General features: G+C 35.3%; 1 protein-coding gene across 4 annotated transcripts in view; it reads left to right on the forward strand.

The window, feature by feature from the left end:
• Nucleotides 1-22,500, forward strand: part of megf6 (multiple EGF like domains 6) — a 46,376-nt gene extending 23,876 nt beyond the window's left edge. For 3 of the 4 annotated variants that reach the window (XM_058744631.1, XM_058744632.1, XM_058744633.1), the window contains 14 exons: nt 421-552; nt 1,629-1,757; nt 5,710-5,838; nt 7,441-7,569; nt 7,925-8,053; nt 11,636-11,767; nt 12,419-12,547; nt 13,015-13,143; nt 16,464-16,592; nt 16,727-16,855; nt 16,961-17,089; nt 17,686-17,811; nt 17,896-18,024; nt 21,138-22,500. In XM_058744631.1, the coding sequence (XP_058600614.1) occupies nt 421-552; nt 1,629-1,757; nt 5,710-5,838; nt 7,441-7,569; nt 7,925-8,053; nt 11,636-11,767; nt 12,419-12,547; nt 13,015-13,143; nt 16,464-16,592; nt 16,727-16,855; nt 16,961-17,089; nt 17,686-17,811; nt 17,896-18,024; nt 21,138-21,202 (1,745 nt within the window). In that variant the 3' untranslated portion in view covers nt 21,203-22,500. The remainder of the gene's footprint in view (nt 1-420; nt 553-1,628; nt 1,758-5,709; nt 5,839-7,440; nt 7,570-7,924; nt 8,054-11,635; nt 11,768-12,418; nt 12,548-13,014; nt 13,144-16,463; nt 16,593-16,726; nt 16,856-16,960; nt 17,090-17,685; nt 17,812-17,895; nt 18,025-21,137) is intronic. The other variant, XM_058744634.1, reaches the window with a different exon arrangement.
• The last annotated feature ends 1,398 nt before the right edge of the window (nt 22,501-23,898 follow it).

Here is a 23,898-nt window from a genome sequence, read left to right on the forward strand (position 1 = left end):
GCCCTTTTATCCCATTCTCAAGGGGGGATTCTGAGTAATTGAAGTGAGCACTTTACAGTTTCTGTGGAGGACAAGAAAAAGAAGGAGTGAGTGTATTCAGACAGGATAGACAGAACCGCATTGCTTCTGTTAGCTCGTCTGTTACCTGTCACCTCATTTTCACCTTACTGGTTTTTTTCACCGAACAAACAACATTGTGGTTTCTGTCTCTTTTTATGTGAAGCTGGCAAGTACTATAATAGTATGAAATATTGATATTAATGACAAAAACTAATTATTTTAAGATAATTAAAACAAATACAATAAAAAATAGACATCCAACAGGACATTTATAAACAGTCTTTGCATTCTCAAATCTCACATCTGTATGATTTGATTCATTATATGAATTCAAATGAATAATAAACATCCTCTGTGTAGTGTGTGAGGCAGGTTTTTGGGGCATAGGCTGTGCCAGTGTGTGCCAGTGTGGCAGTAATGCAGTAACCTGTGAGGCCAGCAGTGGGCGCTGTGTGTGTGAGTCTGGATACGCTGGAGAACAATGTGACAAGAGTGAGTCTGTTCTGTTTCTTTCTCATTCATTCTTCTTATTTAAATGTTTTATTCTTTTCAGTTATGCACTATTTAATTGGTACAACATGTAAAAGTTCAAGTTCAAAAGTTAAATCTGATGCTAATTAAGATGCAAATGCTGCCCCCTTGTGTCAACATAATACAACTACAGGCAGAACTAACTGAGCATTATACTAATACCATGCTAATATACTACTTTTACTAGTTCTTAAGTATATATTATGCATAATGTGCACGGTATGCTAAATTAAAAAATAGGTATTACATACATACCTACAATATTAGACCAAAGTAAACAAGAGTGCAATGTGTGAGATACTGTATCCCACAATGCAGTGCTGTTGATTTGACCTTCCATTTGCACTGTGACAGTAATTACAGATATAATTTAAAAAATTTTTTATATGTTTTGTTTTTTACTCATTTGATCTGACGTTGACATTTCTACTCAAAATTAGAAAAATATTTTTAAATTTGAATATTTGAAAATGATTATTACCAAATTGATGACTGGATCACCCACATTCAACATAATGAGGTCGTGTGACCACAGTGTAGCAAAGTAATGAATGTAATCTGAAATGTTTATCAAAATATATATTAAAAAACAAAAAAAAAAACATATGCAGCGCAGTATTAAGTATTTCAGTGTCATTTAAGTATTATTTATATTGCTAATTTAATATTTTTAAATATTTTAATTAGCTTTTATTTTTATATTCACAGTTTTCATTTTAGTTTTAGTTTGTTTTAGTCATTTTAATAAGTGCTTTTGTCAATTTTTATTTGTTTTTTATATTTCTATTTAGTTTTAATTTACTTTCATTTCAGATTTAATTTTAGTACTTAAACTTTAAACTTCAGTTTCAGTTAGCTGAAATTATTTCTAAGTTTTTTAAGGTTTTTATATTTTTAGTTTTCGTTAACAAATAACAAGACTGAAATATTGAGTTAATATTTTATTTTGAACACAGCAGTCGTGCATACTTCATTTCCAATAATTTCTGTACATGTATACTAAATCTAAATATCTAAATCTGATGCTTTTGTGTCAGAGTGTCCTGAGGGCCATTATGGAGCTGAGTGTAAACTAGCGTGTGAGTGTGAGAACGGAGCCAAATGTGACCACGTCAGCGGAGCTTGTACCTGTACCGCCGGCTGGGTGGGATCACACTGTGAAAAGAGTGAGTTACAAACAAATGCATCCAAATTCAAAAACATTTATTTAAATGCATATTATATTTTGTTTTCCTGAACATGTCTCTTTTTCCTCATAAGTACTGTTTTCATACCTCTAATGCACTGGGGCCTCCTCTTCACCAGGGAAACAGGAAGTCTCAATCAGTCTGAGAGGGCAACCCACCCATCATGCAATCTGAGCGTGTGTCTGTGTTTAAAATGGAATGTTTTTGATTCCCATTTGCTCATTGAAACACTCACTCATCACACACAGTCAAACAACTTGAAAACACAAAAAATGTTTGTTTAGTTTGTCATAATGACATCAGCGCAGGAAACTAAGATCATATGTTTAAAAAAACATGTAGTTAATAAGAACTAGAAACAGGTACGAGGTTTTGCACCCAATGACCTGTAGGTACAGAGTCATATCTGCCTTCTAGTGGTTAATCTGAGCCACTGACTAAACATCTCACAAACATACACACACAGACACACCCTGCTGGATCCATGACAGCATCCTCTGCTTAATGAGACAGCCACATCCAGCTGCTGCACTTTATTGGAAAACCACAATGCACAGACATACACACAGTGCCAAACATAGAAGCTGAGTCCTATCTTAGCTAAAAAAAAAAAAAACACCACATGTAAACACACACACATACAAGATGCACGGACAAGCAAACTGCCTCATACCTTAACGGATTCCATGCGTGTGTTTTTTTGCACTGTTTTTAGCACCACACACACCAATACTCAATCTACAGCCACATTTGACCAGTTTGCAGTCTGAATCTAATATGATGAGATAACCGATTATTAGCCAACCACAAAATAATAGCAAGAAAGCAACTATTGAGTTGTCCTCAAGGGCTGAAAGAAATAACACACTTACAGTGCAACCAGTGTAGCCTATTTCACAAACAAATGGCTCTTTTAAACCAACTCTTCTTAGTGAATTACAAACATCCAGTGAAACCAGTGTTATTTGATATAATAAATCTAATGATCTGATCCTTTTTAGTGAATTAAAAATATACTGCACATGCTCTAATTCACAAACAAAGTGATTCTTAAGAGCTGATCCTTTTGTAGTGAATCAGAAATATACAGCTCAACCAGTATAGTTTGATTCACAAACAAATGACTCCTATGAACTGATCCTTTTTTTACTGAGTCAAAAACATCTGATTCACAGACTGACCCTTAAACCATTTTACCTAATTGCTAGATGTTTTTAAACATATAATTTAAGTTTCCTGCATTGATGTCATTATGACATATTAAAAAAACATTTTGTGTTTTTGTGTTGCTCAACTGTGTGTGATGAGTGAGTGTTTCAATGAGCGAACGGGAATCAAAAACATAAATTTTTTCCAAACATACAAGGCGCAACCAGTGTAGTTTCACGAATGAGTGACTCTTTTGAACTGATCTTAAATTAGAGAATTAAAAACATACAGTCCGTGGTCTGATTCACAAACAAATTATGAGATTATCTTTTTTTAAACCAGTTCTTTTGTAGTGAATCAAAAACATACAGCGTGATCAGTGTAGACCGGTTTATGAACAAATTATTCTTTTAATAACCAGTTCTTTTATAGTGAAACGAAAACACTCAGCATGATCAGTTTAGTCCAATTCATGAACAAATGACCCTTTTAAATTAGTGCTTTTTAGTAAATCAGAAATAAACAGCATGAAAAAATAATGACTCTCCTTTTCATTGAATCAGAAACATACAGCATAACCAGTGTAGTCCCAATCACAACAAATCTTGCAGAAAAGTATCTTTCTGCAGAGAAAGGAAGTAAGCCAAAATAACTTCCTGTACCCATGTGATGTGGTTGAGGGAGCAATGAACTATCATTCATACGATAACCAGGGCAGACAGAATGGATCCAGATTCTGCACAACAGGGGAAAAGTGTAGTAGAACTGTCCAAAATCAACTGAAATCCAACAACGAGAATTTGGACAGGGCAAAATCAGGTCTTAGGGGACCTTTAGCGTTCTGTCTCCATCTGTATCAACTCCACTGCCATCGATTTAGACGCATAAAAGCAGATTGTTTTGGTTTATAGTGGACTTTTACATTCACAGATTTCATCTTTAATAAATCAGGCTGTGACTACAGAGATCAGGTCTCCGCAGGCCCACAATTCCACCCTGTCCGTTTTGGGACGTTTTCAACTCGGTAGTTCATCTGGATGTAGCCAGCAGTTCCACTCATGTTCCATAGGCTCAGATGTCTTCCATGCTTCTTAATCATACAAACCGACTGAATGACAGAACACACACACACACACACACATGTGGCAGGTCTTTAGTGAGCTCTTGAGTGCTATCATCGGTCTCCATCTCTGAAGGCCTCAGCCGTGAAACACATTTTACCGGCTGCAGCCGATCACAACCATCCGCTGCCGTTACACGCTCACGCACACGCGCTTTACAAGATCTTATCAGGCTGATGGAATACAAGACCGATCTCCTGTGATCGCGTGCATCTGCGTGCCATATGCGTGATTGTATGGATGTCTGTCTACACTTGAGCTCATACAGAGAGACTCCAATTTCATTTACACGCGTGTGTGTGTGTGTGTGTGTGTGTGTGTGTGAACGAAAGGCAGTAGCCGTGTAAGTGGAGTCTGTACAAAGTGTACTGTAGGTTCATGTTGGATACGCTATGCTAACAAAGGCAATGTTTCTAAACAAAAGCAAACAAAATCACACATGTGTTTCAAAGAAGCAAACTTCTAAAGTTTTGATTTGTATAATCTGATCATTGTCAAACAACCAGACAACAAGACCAGAAAGTGTTCAAACTTAAAAATCTTATGAATCTACTTAAAAATATTGCTATTACATTTTAAAATATATTCATCATATTTTAAGTTTTGAAAAACTGAACATCAATAAAAATGTATTTACTTAATGTTAATTAATTTTTGTGGTCCTATTGTGCATGGATTATCATGCATGCTTTCCAAAGAAAATAATAGTTATATATAATTGCTTGCTTTGTCTTTGTTCTTCTGGCTTTATTATGGTATGCAACGCTCACTTTTCACAATTTATTAATTTTATTAATTTATTTTTGTTTGTTTAAAATTTTTATTTTAGGTATATTTCTCTACCTAGACAATGAACCTGTAGGCGGTGTGTTCTAGTTGCCTTAATATTTAATTTAATTTAATTTTAATATTGTTTGTTATTTTATTTTATTTTAGTAAACAAAAATTTAAAGCAAGAAGAATTAATTTTAGCCACTAGATTTTGTGCATGAAATCTGATTTGAAAAGCAGGGCTTTAGATGGAAAAAATATCCGATATTCATAAACCAAACATTTTATGTTAGCTAAATGAGCATATTTATTTTATTTTATTGTATTTTAATATTTTTTGTTGTTTTATTTTATTTTACTATGTTTTTCTAAGCAAAAAGAAAACCATTTTGGCCAGGTGCACTACATTTTTATGTGATTTTTGCATAAATGAGTTGAAAGCCCAGGGATTTAAGTGAAAAAATGTGAGTTCAGGGAATATTTGCACAGGAGGCATATTTCTGTATCCAGACAGTGAACCTGTGGACTCAGCAGGTGTTCTAGTTTCCTAGAAATGTCTGTCTGTCTGTCTTCCTCACACACACTTTGGCTTTGTTGTGGTGAGGATGTGCCGCACATGTGGCGAATGAGATCACGCAATTAATGCTGTTGAGAGCAATTCACACGCTGAGCATTCGGTAGGTAATGAGACATGAAAAAGAAAGATGAGCAGGACGAAGGGATGAAAGATGGATATGTCCACACGGATACTAGTAAAACACTAACCTAATTATATTCGAATCAGAATGCTGACATCCTGTTGGCTCTTGTGAGCGTGACTTTCCAGTGATGTACTGCTCATTATAACGCACACACAGACGCTGCTGACTCAAATCTCCTCTCCTCCGTAGGATGTCCTGTTGGGTTTTACGGGCAGGACTGTGTGCAGATGTGCCAGTGCAGGAACGAGGCCCAGTGTCACCACATCACAGGCGCCTGCCGCTGCACCCCCGGCTGGGCACCGCCGCAATGCATTCTGGGTAAGCCGCCCACATCATTAAAATAGGGTGTGATTGGAGGCTCATCTCCGGCTGAATGCCGCATCCTCGCACAGAAATAACCCAGCGATCTCTCAAACCAGCTCACCCAAACACAGGCCTCCTAGACAGTTATCACCTCGCAGACACGGCCGATGCATTTCTTAAAGCATGTGTTTGTGCATAGAAAAGAGGGGAAAAGGCCCCCGGTGGGCTGCAGAAAGGTTAAATGCACCCATGTTTTTAAATGGCATATCTCATCTGTGTATGTTTGTGTTTACTGTGGATGGATGATTTTTAGGAGCGTTTCGTTTGTGCGTCTGTCAGTATTTTATTAGGCTAAGATGCTTTTTAAAGAGAGCTCTGCGGCACATTGGTTTAGTACCATCTGTCTTCTCATGCAATCTCCCGTCAGTAGTTTAATAGATCAGGGGCCCAATAAAGATTTATCTCTCTTTCTGTTTCACTCTCCCTCTCTTTTTAATGAAGTGAGGTTTGTGTTAAAGATCCCTCTCTCAGAAGTTTTATTTTTACGTCTGGCTTTCCCATGACATGTTTTGCAGGGTAATCTCGACCGTGATGAAACCTCTCTGGAGTCGAGTGATGCTATTAGTTAGTTTTGTGGCCCTCTTTTTTTTGTATTAGAGTGCAAATCATAAATCATTATTTTGATTTGCGTCTGCTTTTTCTCGTTTATTATTTTATAGTTTTGCAGTAGCGTGTGTCTACTAAAACTAATGCAGTCAGGCTAAGTCCAAATCACGTACAGGCATCATGTAAACACATTTTTGCCTTAAGAATTTTTTTTTTTGTATTTGGTGTAGATATATTATGTTATCTGGACACATAAAGCTCATATACTGGGTTATTTTATGTCACACTGTTCATACTGTAGCTTGGGTGCCTGGAGACCTTTATATATTTTTTAAATATTTAGTAACACTACTGTTCAATAGTTTGAAGTCAGCAATATTTTTTTCTTTTATGAAGCAAGGAAGCATTAAATTGATTAAAATCTGTTTTTTTCTTTCTATTCGTCAAAGAACCCTACAGAAAATGTATCACTTTTTCCACAAAAATATTAAGCAGCACAACTGTTTTCAACATTGATAATACAAATTATTTTTGGTCACTAAATCAGCATATTATAATGATTTCTGAAGGATCATGTGTTACTAAAGACTTAAGCAATGGCTGCTAAAAATTCAGCTTTGCATCATATAAATCACTTACATTTTAAATTATATTATATAAAATATAATATTTTTGATCAAATAAATAAAAGCACAAGAGACTTTCAAAACCTTAAAAAATCCTACCGACCCCAAACTTTTGAACAACAGTGTTATAACAGATCAGTAGTAGATTTACAATGAAATGTGAATATGAATGAAAATAAACGAATGAGAGTTTCGTGACATTCCTATTTATGAACTATGTACTATATTTATGAACTTACTAATATACCGTTAAACATAAGATGGGCATTTGGAACATCTAGAATAGAACATGTGTTATATCACATAATATTTGCATTGCACAAAGTGCTACAATATTTAGATCTTTAAAAGTTTGGTTTGATTCAAATATGTGTCTGTGTTCTAGCTTGTCCAGCAGGTACATTTGGTCCCAACTGTAGTCAATCATGTGGCTGCCACAACGGAGGGTCATGTGACCCGGTGAGTGGCCAGTGCAGGTGCACACCTGGGTGGACAGGAACCAGCTGCCAACAGAGTAAGCTAACACACACACACATTGAATATCTACACATAAACAGCCTTTCTCTTATACAAAACACACACAAACATGTATATATGTGTATATAAGACCCTATATACTCATAAACATGTCTGTCTCTCTCAGACTCACTCAGAGTGCTTTATTTGGCTGTAGTTAGTAAGATGTAAGTGATTATGGTGATTTATAGTGAGGAGTTTGTAAGCACTGATAGCGGCGATTCACATGTCATCACACAAATTACTGTATTCTGTCTCCATTACACACTGGAATGTTCACATGGGTGAACGCGGACCACTCACTCTGCGATCCATCTGCTTTCTCTCTCACTGTCTGTATGGTTTGTGTATAGCCTGTGCATCTGGATGGTTCGGTAGGAACTGTGAGCAAAGATGCATCTGTCCAGGGGGTGTGGCCTGTGATCATGTGACGGGCAGATGTGGCTGCCCTGCAGGGTACACTGGGAACAGCTGTGAGACGAGTAAGATCTCTCATTTCATTCGTCCTACTTATTCATAAGACAGTTTTTAAAATAGCAAGAACTACCTCTGAAACCACCTGTAAGACCATAACACAGTACTTCATATAGACTAATATATATTAAACAGATACAATATAAATATTTTTCTATACACTGCCACTCAAAAGTTTGGGGTCGGTAAGATTTGTAAAAAATGTTTTTGCAACAAGTCTCTTATGCTCACCAAGGCTGCATTTATTTGATCAAAAATACAGTAAAAACAGTAATTTTGTGAAATGTTATTACAATTTAAAATATTTCTTTCTGTTTTAATATATTTTAGAATGTAATTTATTCCTGTGATGGCAAAGCTGAATTTTCAGCAGCCATTACTCAGTCAGTCACATGATCCTTCAGAAATCTAGCTAATACTCATTTGGTGCTCTAGAAAGATTTTTTATTACTATCTGCTTCATATTTTTGTGGAAACTGTAATAAATTTCAAAATAGAATACATAAATAGAAAGAATAGAATATATGAATAGAAATCTTTCGTAACATAAGACTGTCTTTACTGTCTTTGCTGTCACTTTTGATATATTTAATGTATCCTTGCTGAATAAAATAATGAAAACAATCTTTCTGAAAAACCTCTATATATAAATGGCAATTTTTAAAACCTTTTTTATAATGTTTTACTGCCTGCCTTTTGCCATAGTCAGTTTTTATTTGAAAACGTATATAAAGTCAGGTAATAATACTAATAAGACTAATAAGTTAGTCTTAGGCTGGCCGCACACTAGAGGATTTTAAGGCCAATTTTAAGCTCAATTTGCACCCCCGAATGATCGAGAGAGGGGGTGGGGGGTGGTGGTTGGGGGGTTGGCCCAATTCGCGGCTTGTCTCAAGCGATTTTTTATTGTGTGGTGTTATTACGATTATTTATCTGTTCCCAATCGAGATGGAGCGTCGCCGAACTCAAATCGTAAATATCAAACATGCTTGATATGTACCACTCTTCATCGGGCTGCCTCTGACATGATACCCGCGATAGCCAATGAGAGCGAGCAAGTGTCACCTACTGGATGTTGCGTGCTTCTACAACTGAAACTGGGCAGCCACAAACATGACATGAAAGCAGAGAATATCACCCATATTCTTTTCTATACTTTGTATTTCACTGTGAAACAGAACACGCACCAGGAGAGCCAGCTGACAACGTTGATTGTCCTCTGTTTGTTTTTCTTCTCTAGTCACGTTTGATCTCGGGAGTGTCCGTGAGATCTGGGGTGACTGTGAAATCGTTCCTACAATCTGTGTGTGGTCTCGTGGTCTGGTTGAATTCAGAGGATTATAAGGCTAAAAATCGGTTGAACTGTCTTCATGTCCGTAGTCTCCCATGGTTTTAAAATCGTTTAAGATTTGAAAATCGTCTAGTGTGCAGCCAGCTTTTTTGTATAAAATTTACTGTTGTTACAACCATTATATTTAAAGTCTCTCTCTCTCTCTCTCTCTCTCTATATATATATATATATATATATATATATATTATTATAATATATTTTTTAAAATAAAATTCTTTCAATTTAAGTAGGACTTATTACTGTAACAACACCAAAATGAAACCAAAATTACTGCTTTATTTAATAGATGTACGATATATAACATTTTGGATGATTGCAGTGACTTTTTGAGCTAAAAATAAGTTGAAAAATCATGTTGTATTCTCTGTTAATTCATTAATTGTGTACTACATTTTCCAGTATTTATAATACCAAACATTTTACGAGTTAAAAATAAGAAGCAGGAGAATTCTATTCCTGATCCTGTAATGTTGCCTGTTTTGTCAGAGCACTCAAGAACCAATGATCTTTTACACATCCATTCATCTGAGCAGCTTAATCAAAACGAAGGGAGAGAAAGACTAACATCCGTTTTTAATTTGAGATTGAATTTTTTAATTTACAGCAAAGTTTCATTCCATTCATCATGCCAAAAAGATGTACAAACAGCCCTATGCACACTTCTATCACTTGTAATTCAGATCTCCCTGTGTCTCTCTATCATTTTTACATTACACACGCTGGGGTTTTGCACCGCGACTCTCTTTCAACACTCGCCCACCCCTCTCACTCTCTCTTTCTCTGTGGATGTGAGACATCTGATAAAGGTTAGCGCTGAGCGGCCAACTCAAACAACAGGCTTTGTTTTTGTCTGTGTAAGGATAAGAAGTCTGGAACAGACATGAACACACACACACACACTGCAGTAGACACGGCTAATGACAACAGTCTAATTATTCTCTTTAGTCTGGAGTCTGAACTTATCTCTTACACATGCCGGTGGGGCGAATACACAAACACACATTTATACATGAACATACACAGATCTGTGTTAGTCTCAACAGTAAGGATGACACTGAGTCCAGGTGACAGCCTTATCTCTTATTCAGACGGGCTAGTACTGCTTTTTTACTTCATGTTAGTTTGTTGATTTGTTGTACATGTGTTTTTATGTCTTGGAAACTTACATGTATCATGACAACTCTCTGAAGATTTTAGAGTGATGATGGATATGGCAATGCTAATGTATTTGGTCTTGGCAGAATAGATCTGCTACGCTGCTGAATTGTTGCTGCTGTTGGTTATTGCTGTTGTTGTAGTCTATTGCTGCTGCTGCTGCAAGGCAAGAACAGGAACTTGCTACTGCCAATATTTACGTGATACGGTGCTGTGATAAGTAGCTGCATAAGTAGTATGTATAATAACCTGTAACAGATCTATAGAGGTGGAGAATTTCAGGGGAACTCTGAAAGCGTGTTGTGAACTGCTCTAGTGAATGCTAACCAGCCATTTAAATGTAAAGCAGTAAGCTCAATGCCTGCTTATGCAACATGAACCAATCAGCTTGTGCTAAGTAGTTTAACACTGTGAATATCATCAGTTTGTGATCAGATTGAAAGTTGTAAGTTACAGCGTTGTAGTGTCGTATGCATGTATATACACTATATTATGCAAATATGTATAATAATATAATATAATATGTAAGATACTTTGTCTGCATATTTTATATGTGAAAAATAATTTTAATTTTGAATAATGAATAATTATAATATTGCTTTACACATACAAAAGCAGGCTTGGCAAACTACAAAACAACTATAAAATAACTAATATATAAATACTATAAAAGCCTAGCCTGAAAGTTTACCTCATATATAACCACTGATCCAACTAGGCCAGTACAAAAATCCTTACTGTTGAGCCCTAAATACACTCACATCTCACGTATTTCCATGTAATCGTGTTTCAGTGTGTGTGATATGGATTTATGCTATGTAATGGACTCATACAGCCTGGCTTCTGTCATACACTCCAGACACATGTGAAAATGCATGAAAGTAAGCATGTCTGAATGACGTTAAATGAAATGTCTAGCCTCCCCTTCATATCGTATCATATTATATCTCCTTCCTGTCTGAGGCCTGATGTCTTTTCAGGAATGTGTCTAGACAACTTGACATTTTATGGAAAACCCACACACAGTTTTAAAGTCATCTCTGCATGTATTGTGTCACTTTCTAATGTTTTCTCTCTCTCTCAGTGTGTCCTCAGGGCAGGTTTGGCCTGAACTGTTCTCAGATGTGCACATGTTCTGGAGATCAGTACAGCTGTCACCACGTCACTGGGAAATGCACATGTCTACCTGGATACTATGGCAACCGCTGTCATCTGAGTAAGACATACAGTATTCTGCAGATATCAATCTGATATAGGTATTTATATTGATATCTGCAGATCAATATCTAGGTTGTGTTCACAACTATGCAACCAACCTAATAAACTTGTTTTCATAGTTGTTCAATCAGACCAAAAGATCATCTACAATTGAGCTATCAGACAATGGTTATATAATCATACACACTACCATTCAAAAGTTTGAGGTCAGAAAGATTTTTTTAATAAGAAATAAATACTTTTATTTATGATGGTCACGATGAATGAGTCAAAGGTGAGAGTAAAGACATTTATAATTTAAAAAAAGTTCTTTTGAACATTCTATTCATCAAAGAATTCTGAAAAAAAAAATCATCATATTAGAATGATTTCTGAATTAATGATGCTGAAAATTCAGCTTTGAATCTATTTTAAAATATATTCAGATAGAAAACAGCTCATTTAAATTGTAATACTATTTCACAATATTACTGTTTTTACTGTATTTTTGATACAAGAACATTTTAAAAACATTAAAAATTTTACCGACATCAAGCTTTTGAACAGTAGTGTATCTATATGTTGTTATGTAGTTCTATATGATTACAATTTAATTTTTTTTTCATTGTTTTATAAATGTGCTAAAAAAAAAAAAAAAAAATGATCATAGGATGCCGAGAGGGCACTTACGGACCATACTGTAAGAAGAGGTGTAGATGTGCCAATGGAGGCCGATGTGACTTCAGGACTGGCTCTTGCATCTGTCAGCCAGGATACTTGGGACCCAACTGCAGCACCAGTAAGATCCTGATAATCAATCACCTGAGTAGGTGTTAATGTTAATTGTCAGCCTATGTAAACACACATCAGACAAACATTTTGTCCATGGATATCATCTTGCTGCTTTTCAGCATCTCAGGAAAGTGTAAAGTTAAAGGGATAGTTCACCCAAAAATGAAAATTCTGTCATTAATTACTCACCCCCATGTCGTTCCAAACCCGTAAGACTTTTCGTTCATCTTCGGAACACAAATTAAGATATTTAATAAATCCAAAATATGTTCCAAAGATGAATGAAGGTCTTACGGTTTGGAAACGACGGGGTGAGTAATTAATGACAGAATTTTCATTTTTGGTTGAACTATCCCTTTAAACGTAGTTTAGTTTAGTTTTTTTTTTTTTTTTTTTTAACACATATTGAGACTGCTGTTGCATTCTGCTTTTTTAGCTGATAACATTTGTTTTTTTTCTGTCTTTTTCTCACAGGTTGTCCTACAGGTCGCTACGGGAGAGACTGTGCTCAGGTGTGTTTGTGTGGAGAGGGAGGACAGTGCCACCCAGACACTGGGAGGTGTAACTGCGCCCCTGGTAGAACGGGACCTTCCTGCGAACAAGGTATATATCTCTGTGGAAAGTCACTGCTATTTTAGTATTATTTTATATTGTAGTATTTATTAAGATTTAAATGAGTTTGTTTTCAGTTTAAATTTAATTTTAGTTTAAGTATTAGTAGCTTTATGTACTCAATTAATGAAAAAAAGTTTTACTTAAAGCTGCAGTCCGTAACTTTTTTGGTTAAAAATGATCCGAAATCAATATTTGAGCAAGTACATAACCAGCCAGTGTTCAAACTATCGCCTTACTTTAGCCTGATTCACAGCGGTTAGCTTATAATAATGTTTTCTAATTTAAGTGGTACGGGTAGGTTTTTGCGGGAAATTCAGCTAGAAGGCTATCGCATGTGAGGATCCTGCAGGTGGCGGATCATTTATAGCCTTTTCTCACAGCAGCTAGAATAATTAAATGTATAATTTTGATGGCGGATTGTAATCCAGAAAGGATTATGTGTCAATGAAACACATGTGAATGAAATGAAATTATATTTCAGTTTTAAATGTGCTTCTGATTACAGATAGCCTGGGATTATACAAGATTTGTATTTTAAAGAAAACCAGTTCGAGGAATGAATAATTTGCTTTTTGGGTTAAAAGAATTTCTTAATATGAAATTCGAATGGTATGACAATTAGATTAGACTGTACAGAAATTAAAATCTACACGCTAAAACACACTTTACTCATTGTGATGCAATGCTGATGTTGTTAACATTAATAATTTGAGAATAAAGTATAACAATAATAATACTTTGCACGGTTTGATATGATATGAGCTAACTGATCTTTAGATTAAATCACCATCGGAAGTGCGATTTATGGTAATGCTTTTTTTCTAAGTTGGTCAGAACAAACGTGGCAGACTTGTTACTTACTTGTTCAGATGACAATATACGGTGAAAATTCTTATTTGGGTCATATATTCCAAGACATAGGCTAGGATCTGTGATTGCAAAGTACAGTAAATATCCACTGACAGCCACACATTCACCTCAAAACATTAGATTCACCCGCGCTGGAGCCGTGCCGACTCAACCCACGCAAGCAAGATAATTCCACAAGCAGCTTGCAATTCCAGGTTTTCAAACAGAGATGGCGACAAAGAGGCAAAACCTACGGACTGCAGCTTTAACAATAACAACACTTGTGGGTAGCCGTGCTATACAACTTTTTTTCTTTTTCCTTCTTGTTATTTGCCTTTTTCCCACTTATTTTGCCAACTTTTCCAACCTCAGCCATTAATTTCTTTTTTTTTGTGCCTTCACTCAGCCATGGTCCCTCTCTCCCAAATATACAACATTCACATCTTCATCTTGTTAGGATGTGAAACCCCTAAGTGTTATGATGACTTCATAAGCAAAACAACATCGAAATACTTTGCGTCTCACAGTCCTGCACTTGAAGGGACTATTTGCCCTCCTCCTCCTGATTCTCTCCCAGGGCTTATTTACAATATTTAGTTAACAAATTTCTCCAGTTTCCTGCGTGAGGGAATTTGATCGCAGCGCCCCTTTTCCTGAAGAACAGAAGCGAGAGATCAGATTCCTAATCTTAGTGTTTCATCACTCATCAGTGGGAATGGAACGGGACTTTCCAGGAGGGATTTTCTTAGCCTCCTTGAAAACACCGGCTCGGAGCGTCTCACAGACGTGCCGCTGCTTACGTTCCCTGTGTTTAATGTTTACAGACGACTATAAGTAGCTGGTTCTCTATGTTCCGTGTCGGCGGATCTGCTGGCGAGGAAACAAATAAATAAGCAAGCGAATCAAAGCGATTGGCTTATTGTTTTCCCAATCTAAATTACCCAAAGAAACATGATTGCTCTTTTGCTGCACTGCCAAATCAGACCCACTTTGCCATTGCACTAATGATCTAGAGCTTAAGTAAACTTGTGTGTGGCGTGTGTGTGTTTGTGCACGTGTGTGTGGCTGTTTGTGATCAAGAGATCGCATGTGTGGCTAGCTCTTTAAATGCATTTTGAGGGATGAGAGAGCCTGTGCTAATTGTAGTAATTGAGGAATTCAGAGTTTATTTGAAAATAATGCCATCTGTGCTGTTGTTGTTACTGGAAGTTTCCATCTGGAGCAGGACATAGTTAATAGATAAAACAATGAGGTGTTTTGCTTGAGGGAAAGTCTGCTGAATGTTTGTCCTGGTACAGTGTAACAATGAACATACTTCCTGATATAAAAAAACAGTACCATCTTAATGACTATTTAGATGGAGTTGCAATTATTAGCATAGAATTAACATGTGATTTCATGCACTGATTTGGATGGTATTTAGGATGTCTGTAGAGTTTCTGTTGTCTAGATGTGGAATATGTGATATTATGATATGTATTTGACTAAAGCAATAAATAATCATCTGTAAGGATCATATCTGAGAATATGACACAGAATGTTGACAAAAGGCATAAATCCATAACAAAGGTACACCAAGCAGTGATGAATTTAACTTTAGTTATAATATTTGACACTATTAATATTATTATATAATTATATTATATTATTATAAAATTATTATATAATATTTGACAATATTAGTATTAAGTAGTAGAACTGTTTTCAACATGATAATGCTTTTGAAAATTCAGTTTTTAAAATATATTAAAAAGAAAATACATTAAAACAGTTATATACACACATATATATATATATATATATATATATATATATATATATATATATATATATATATATATATATATATATATATATATAGACACATCACAACCGTTATTTTAAATTGTAATAATATTTCACAATATTACGGTTTATCCTTTTTTGATCAAATAAATGCAGCCTTGGTGAGCATAACAGACTCCTTTCAAAAACATTAATAAATCTTACCAACCCCAAACTTTTTCAAATAGGGCTTTTCTTTACTTATGAACATGAACTGTTGCTGATGTGCATTTTTTCGGTCATGCACTGCAGCTCAGGATAAAAATAAATAAATTCACTTAGCTCACCAGGCCACAACTTCTTTTTTCTTTTTTGTCTGTACGAAATAAGTATGGTTTCAGGCTAAAATGAGATATCCAGTGGAAATTAAGTGTTGACAGTATAATTTAGTGCTGGATGAGGATTAATCAGTGCTTGGTAAACCATGCTCATGTGGTCCAAATTGAAGACAGATCCATGCGCCTTGCTGAAACACAGAGCGTACAGATACAGCCAAGACATCCAGTTATTTCCACAACCTTCGTGAATTGCTACATGATGAAACAAAACAACACTTCTCATATTTATGCACAGATATTAAGCATTTGTGTTATGACAAATTATTTCTGTTAAAGGTGAAATTGTCCTCTGTGCAGTATGTCCTAGGGGGCGCTATGGAGCGCAGTGTCGGAGTTTCTGTATGTGTGCGAACGGAGGCGTGTGTGACCCTGTGAATGGGACATGTAGATGTGGCCTGGGCTGGACTGGGCAGCACTGTGAAAAAGGTAAACAAATACACAGTAAACAGTTTGGTTAGTTAGTATCCATGGTATTGCATGGTATTGTTTATGAGTACTTTTAATTCTCTATAAGTCAAATGATGATAAATTCACCTGAATGCATTTTGTGCATGCAATAGTTTGTGTCCCAGGACAGTATGGTGTGAACTGTGAGCAGGAGTGTGTGTGTCAGAATAACGGTACATGTGATCGCTTTACGGGATGCTGCTCTTGTCCGTCTGGATACTACGGCCCCGCCTGCCAACACCGTGAGTGACAGACTTATCATCTTCACTGTTAGAATGAGTCACTTTTGCTGCACTTGCTGAAATCTGTTATTATATGATGTGATATGAAATGGTTCCATATCTCAGGATGCCCCGCTGGCTTTTTCGGTGAGCTCTGTGCTCAGTCATGTGACTGTAAACATGGGCACCTGTGTGATCACGTGACTGGACAGTGCGTGTGTCCTCCAGGTTATCAGGGTGACAAGTGTGAAAAACGTAAGTAATCTTAAATTTTAAAACAACATCAGCATGAAATTATAGTGTATATTTTAACTCAGAATTAAAGCAGTAATTCATGATTTACGGACTTAAGCGGAACACAAAGGTGAATTTTTATTCTGATCACTTTTCTCAGTATAATGGAAATTAAATATTCCAAGTTGTCTGAACTCATACAACATAGGTGACAGACTGCAGTTGTCATTATTCAGTGAAAATCTTGACATTCATTATAACTCTCATTCTTGCAAGTTCACAAGTCTCTTTTGTGAACAAATCATTCTTTTGAGTCAAATCTTTTAAATGAATCAGTTGATCACAAGTTCACAAAACCAGCCTAAATGATTCATTCACAAATTGACTTACTGATTCACTTTTTGACTCTCTGAGTCAGTGGTTATTACTGAGTAATGAATTAAATAAGGTCTGTTTATTATGCAGAGCTACTGTATAACTTAAGAAGACGTATGATGGACTTCTTTACATTTGTGTCAAAACAAAAGTGAAAAGCTTAAAAGCTTGAAAGCTCACTGGACTGCAGTGAGAGTATGAGTATGTCAGTTTGATGGTCTCTCTGACTGTGTGTGTAACAGGTTGTGATGATGGACGTTTTGGACGTGATTGTGCAGAACTCTGTGAGTGTGATGGGGCGCCCTGTGATCCGACCACTGGACGGTGTCTCTGCCCATCTGGAAAGACAGGAGAACGCTGCGAGAAAGGTGCACACAAACACACCTTATGCATCTTATGCAAACTCTCATAAACCTTGCTTCAAAGTTTCAAACTTTCATCTACTCTCTCAGTTTGTGACAGCAGGTTTTACGGTCCAGGCTGTTCCTTCCCATGTCAGTGTGCACACGGAGGCCTGTGTGACCAGTGCACAGGTCACTGCTCATGTCCCCTCACCTGGATGGGACCCACCTGTGAGGAAGGTGAGGGTTTGTACGTGTGTGGGCTTACAAAATTGTCCCCAGAAGTTAGCTAAACGTGATGAAATATAATTAATTCTAAAAATGACGGTTGTTAAATTTACATATTAATTCAATAAAGGAGCATAAATAATAATAATAATATAATGAATTACACACATACATATTATTATATAATTTAATTAATAAAATTAATCGTGTCCCTTAGTCCACATGTAAATTCATAATTTCTCATCATGTAATTGATGAAATATAGAAATATTGAAATAAAACAAAAATATTTTTATTCTAAAATTTTCCCCAAAAGTTAGTTAAATCTGATAAAACATCCGCCAATAGAAAGAACAGGGCTCTTAATTTAATATGTAAATTAATGAAAATAAATAAGTTGTGTATATAAATAACATGAATATTTTAATAATAATAATAATTATTATTATTATATAAGGTAAAACAATTAATCATGACCCTTAGTCCATATGTAAATTGATCATTTCATATCATGTATTCAATTAAAATAAAACTAAATTATATTTTTATTTTCAGAAATATCTCCAGAAGTTAGTTAATTCTTAGTTAAAACATCCTCCAATATAAAATGAGTGCTTTTAATTTAACATGTTAATTTAATAAATAGTTTAAACAAACAAACAAAAAATAATAATAATACATACATATTATTAGTCATTATTATATAATTGATTAATGCAGATAATCATGCCTGTTGGCCCATATTTAACTTCACAATTTCTCATCATGTATTTAAAATATTTAAATAAAGTACATAATATTTTTTAGACTAAAATGACAAAAAATAGGGTTATGATTTGGCTTAATCTGTATTGCTAATATATAATAATTAACCGTAAATAAATACAGTAGAAGTGTATGGCTAAGTAAGCGTGTATGGTCTCAATCTCAAACTGCTCACACTGCTTCTTTCACTTTCTTTAATCTCTCACCATCTCAACATCTTTCTTTCCCCAAATTCTACTTCTCTTTTATTCGTATCAGTCACGACACAAACCCGAGAGTGTGTGAGGTCAAAGCTTTAGTGAGAGAGTGTGTGACAGCCTCAGTGTGTGTGTGTGTGTGTGATGGACCCCTGAGCTGTTAAGGGCCTCCTGTCTGTCTGTGTAACGGCGCCTCTCTCTGACAGTTATTTTAAGTGAATCACAGCAGGACACTTTACAATATGTTTGTGAGCTTTGTGAATGAGTGCATGAAAGTGTGTGTGAGTGTGTCACAGTGGACTTACTGTACATGGCCCGTCCACGCAATCTCTAAACCTGTACAACCCCTAAAAATACATCTAATTTTGTTCTCATCTTAATTTCCTCTTATTACTTTTCTTTTTTTATTGCACTTATTTTGTATAATAGTTGTCACCCTCACTTTTTTGAAGGAGGAAATATCAGTGAAAAATACAGGATGAATAAATATGGAATGAAAAAAATGTATGGTACATAAATATATGTATGAATAGAGAAATAAATAAATGTAATAATAAATATATTTCATATATTATTATTATTATTACTAATTTAATGAATACATTAGCAAATTAATAAATACATTTATGATTAAATTGTATGGAAATTAAAATACAGTTTCTTGAATTACGTATTTATCGTTTATTTTTCATTCACATTTATTTATTTTATTTCTCATTTCCTCATTTAATACAGTATATATATTTATCATTCACATTTCCTCATTTATTTTCTTCATTCACTTTTGTGACCCTGGACCATCTGAGGGTGGTTTGTTATGATTGAACAATATTTGGCTGAGATACAACTATGTGAAAATCTGGAATCTGAATATTGAGAAAATCACCTTTAAAGTTGTCCAAATGAAGTCCTTAGCAATACATATTACTAATCAAAAATTTATTTTTGATATATTTATGGTAGGAAATTTACAAAATATCTTAATGGAACATGATCTTTACTTAATATCCTAATGATTTTTGGCATACAATGTATTGTTGGCTATTGCTACAAATATACCTGTGCTACTCATGACTGGTTTTGTGGTCCAGGGTCACATTTATTTATTCATTTATTAATGTACAACAAACATGTATTTATCGTTAACATATCCTTAACATATTTTTTATTCACATTTATTTATTTATTTAGTGCAATATACATATTTATTAATTTATCATTCACATTTCTTACATAGTACATAGGACAATGTTTAGGACAATATGAAATCCATTTTATTTTTTCCCAAAATTCCGTTTTATTTTTTTACCCTGAATTCCATTTTTAACATTTTATTTTTTCTGCATTCCTTTGTATTTTTATTTTTTTGCTATTTTAATTTTTCTGAACTCTGTTTTAATGGTTACATCTTAATTTGATTAATTAATTAATATATTTTACAATAATAGGGCTCTGTGTTTTTTTTTTTTTCAGAAATCCTGTGGTATATATATATATTTAAAAAAAAAAATGAAAGCATAAAACATTAAAATTAAAATGAACAATTATTAAAATGATCAACAAAATTAAACAAATCCTTTCATTTTTAGCAAATAAAAAGGTGGTTTACTGTTAAAACGTTTACTGTTAAAAAGAAAATTGATTATGTCTTATAAAACTAAAAAAGAAAACTTTATTCCATAATTATTACAACAAGAGGTACATTCTGTTGCACAAAATTAATATAATTCTGTCACAACTTAAAGTTAAACCAAACATTTTTTTGATGGGTTGCCGTGAAGACCTCTCAGTTTTGGTAAAATGCTCATGAAGTGACTCTGATGTTCATGTGTTCATTTCCTCTGAGAACACCGTGAACTTCACGAACGCTTCAGTATGTGTAGTAAACTAAACCGCGCGTCTGCGCCATTCATTCTACTTCGCTGAAATCGTAGGGACCTAAATGTTTTTGAAAATTTGTGCTTTATATATTATATTGTTGTTTTTTTTATTATCAACAATAATTTTAATGTGCGAAAATAATCATGGCTGAAAGGGTTGCAGGGACTCTACTGCATTCAGTGCCTTTTGCTGTGACTATATTCACAATATAGAAAAAGTAAAAGAAATCAAAGCCAGTCAATACATGTTACAATAATCTCTCTATCTCTATCTTTCTCTCAGGTGTTTCTGTAATTCACGTGTCTTCCAAATTACAGAAGAGGCGACGGCGTATTTCTCATTCCTAGTCCTGATACAGAGACCCCAACACACACACACACACACACACACACTCCTGACATCCCTGCAGAAGGCGAGTGGCAAGGGTGACTGAGTGTGTGAGGATGTATGTGACTTGTTATTATGGGTTTTTCCCCCAGACGAGCAACCCACAGGAGAATTAGTACAAGGAAGCAATGCTGAAAAATACAGACACACACAAACATCCCCTCTGGATGCACACAAGACCACTGACAGGCTGTCATTGAGAGTGTGAGTATGTGTATCTTTGGTGGAGGGACACATTGTGGCTATGACTGAGTGTTTAATGTGAATATCACACACACAACATGGTGGACCAGTTCGATGCAACTTAAAAACACTTGTTTTGTGTGCATGTTTGTGCAGAAACTCGCTGTTTCTTATAAGTCCCACATCAGACAGACAAACCAAACCATCCGATCGGCCAAACGCCCACCGAGCCACAAAGCCAGACCGAACTTCTCTATTACGGGATCAGAGTGAAGCCTCAACCGCTCATTTCTATAATACATACCACAAATACACCACTAAAGTGAATACAGCAACACTCAGCAGAGTTTCTGCCTTCCATACATGCCATGCACAGTCTAAAATTTACCTTGTAAACGTACACCAACACTAAATTTAACATTTTTTTATGACAATGTCTATAAAGTCCTCTTTTACGGTACTTTTATGTTTTTTTTAAGTAATATGTAGCATGAATCTGGAGCGTTTGTGCTATAGATATCCCATTTAAATCCATCTGGTTGGCTGGTGTGAGTGTGATGTATGTCCTGCGATGCGATTCCCGTGACAGTCTGACTGTAAATATTCACAGTATTGTTACCCATCATCATGCCATCTGAGGTATGGAGCTGTCTGACAGGATTTAGAAACAATCGGATGATTGTAAACTGAACAGACAGTTCCTCCTTACATGCCAAACAATTCTAATCTTTATAAATGACAGTGCTTAGCACTCACTCAACAGTCTTTTACTGTAAAAAATGCTGTAAAAAGTGTTTTGTTCCTCTGTTCTTCTTTTGTTCCTCTCAGGATGTTGTCAAAGTAAAGTTTAATTTCGCTGTACAGTGAAAAAATGTATTGGAGCTTAAACTTTTAATTAAATATGTTTGTACAGAAAACATTTAGTTTTTTTTTTGTTTGTTTGTTTGTTTTATTTCCCAGTAAAAATATCGAAACATTCTTAAATCAAGATATACTTGAGAAGTAAAATGACTAAGATGTTGTTTTCTTGTGTTTGTCTTGTTCTGTGAAAAAATATAAATTTAAAAACTTTAAATCCAGAAAAAAAAATCTGTCAGTAGGGTGGAAAAATTCATCTTTTCCCGTTCATGTTGTTGTTGTTGTTTTTTTTTTTTTTTTTTTTTTTATTATAAAAATTAATAAGAGTTTTTCCTTAAACAGGAACAAATCTGCAAATAAGGTCTTGATTTTCCCTTTGAATTAAGATTAATTAAAAAGCAGTGTTTGTAATGTTTCTGAAAAATGTATAAAAATTAGGAGAGATTTTGCTTAAAACAAGAAAAAAAACCTCAATAGGGTGAGAAAAAAAATCTTGTTTTCCCTTTGCATTTTTTATTAATTCAAATTAATGTTTGTAATGTTTTTTTGAAAAATGTATAAGAATTAAGAGATTTTGCTTAAAACAAGAAAAATCTGTCAGTTTGGTGAGAAAAATAATCTTATTTTCCCTTTGAATTAATTCTAATTAATGTTTTTAATGTTTTATGAAAAATTTATAAAAATTAAGATATTTTTTTGAAAAAATATGAGAAAATAATCTTTCCCCTTTGAAAAAATTAAGAACAATAATTTGAAATTATGAATTTAATTGAAAGGGAAAATAATTTGCATTGGCAGATATTGTTTCTTGTATAAACATTTTTTTTGCTTTTCAAGTTAATGTATCTTGTATAGATATTTGGACTGAAAAACAAGAGAGAAATATTTTTACAAATTAAAAGAAAAATTTTTGGCAGTGTAAAGATTTTTCATTTAAAGATCTAAACAGTGTACAGCAACACATGCTATTATTTCTGATCACCCGAGTGAAACGTGTTGTTTGTAGGACACAGATATGTAGGTAGAGGGTAGTGGGACATTGTGGATAGTATGTTCCTCTGCACCTCTCAGATGGGAGGGTCAAACGTATCAGAGGTCACCTGCCTACACCTGTCAGCGCACCTGAGTGGAACAGGCCCTCTACATGCATGTGTGTGTAAGTGTTTGTCTCTGTCACTGGCGCCATCATTGTAGCATTTCTCAAGTGCAGTGGACCGTCACTGCAGGTGGGAGAACCAGGCTGGGACCCCTGCGCCCTGACGCGCGCTGCCCGGCATGAGTGATGGAAGCTTGGGGGCTGTCGGTGGACGGAGCCCTTGGGTCTGATGGATGGGAGGGGGCTTCGCTGGCCGCACCGTGTTGTGACAGCCTACAGATGTTCTCCAATAATGTTTATCAGCCCGAGCCTCCAGCAATGGATGACACACACCTGTTTCCAGTCAAACAGGGCTCTAGAGGCCATCCATCCACACACACACCTGAGTCCAGTCAAACAGACCGCCGTAGCCCATCCATTCAGTACGGTCTGGGTGGCCATGATACTGTACACCAGCTTTGATCAGCGGATGGGTGCAGAGACAATCGACTGGACAAAGGTCCACCTTGTCTCTCAAGG

Source organism: Onychostoma macrolepis, chromosome 15, assembly GCF_012432095.1.
Source record: "Onychostoma macrolepis isolate SWU-2019 chromosome 15, ASM1243209v1, whole genome shotgun sequence".
NCBI lineage: Eukaryota > Metazoa > Chordata > Actinopteri > Cypriniformes > Cyprinidae > Onychostoma > Onychostoma macrolepis.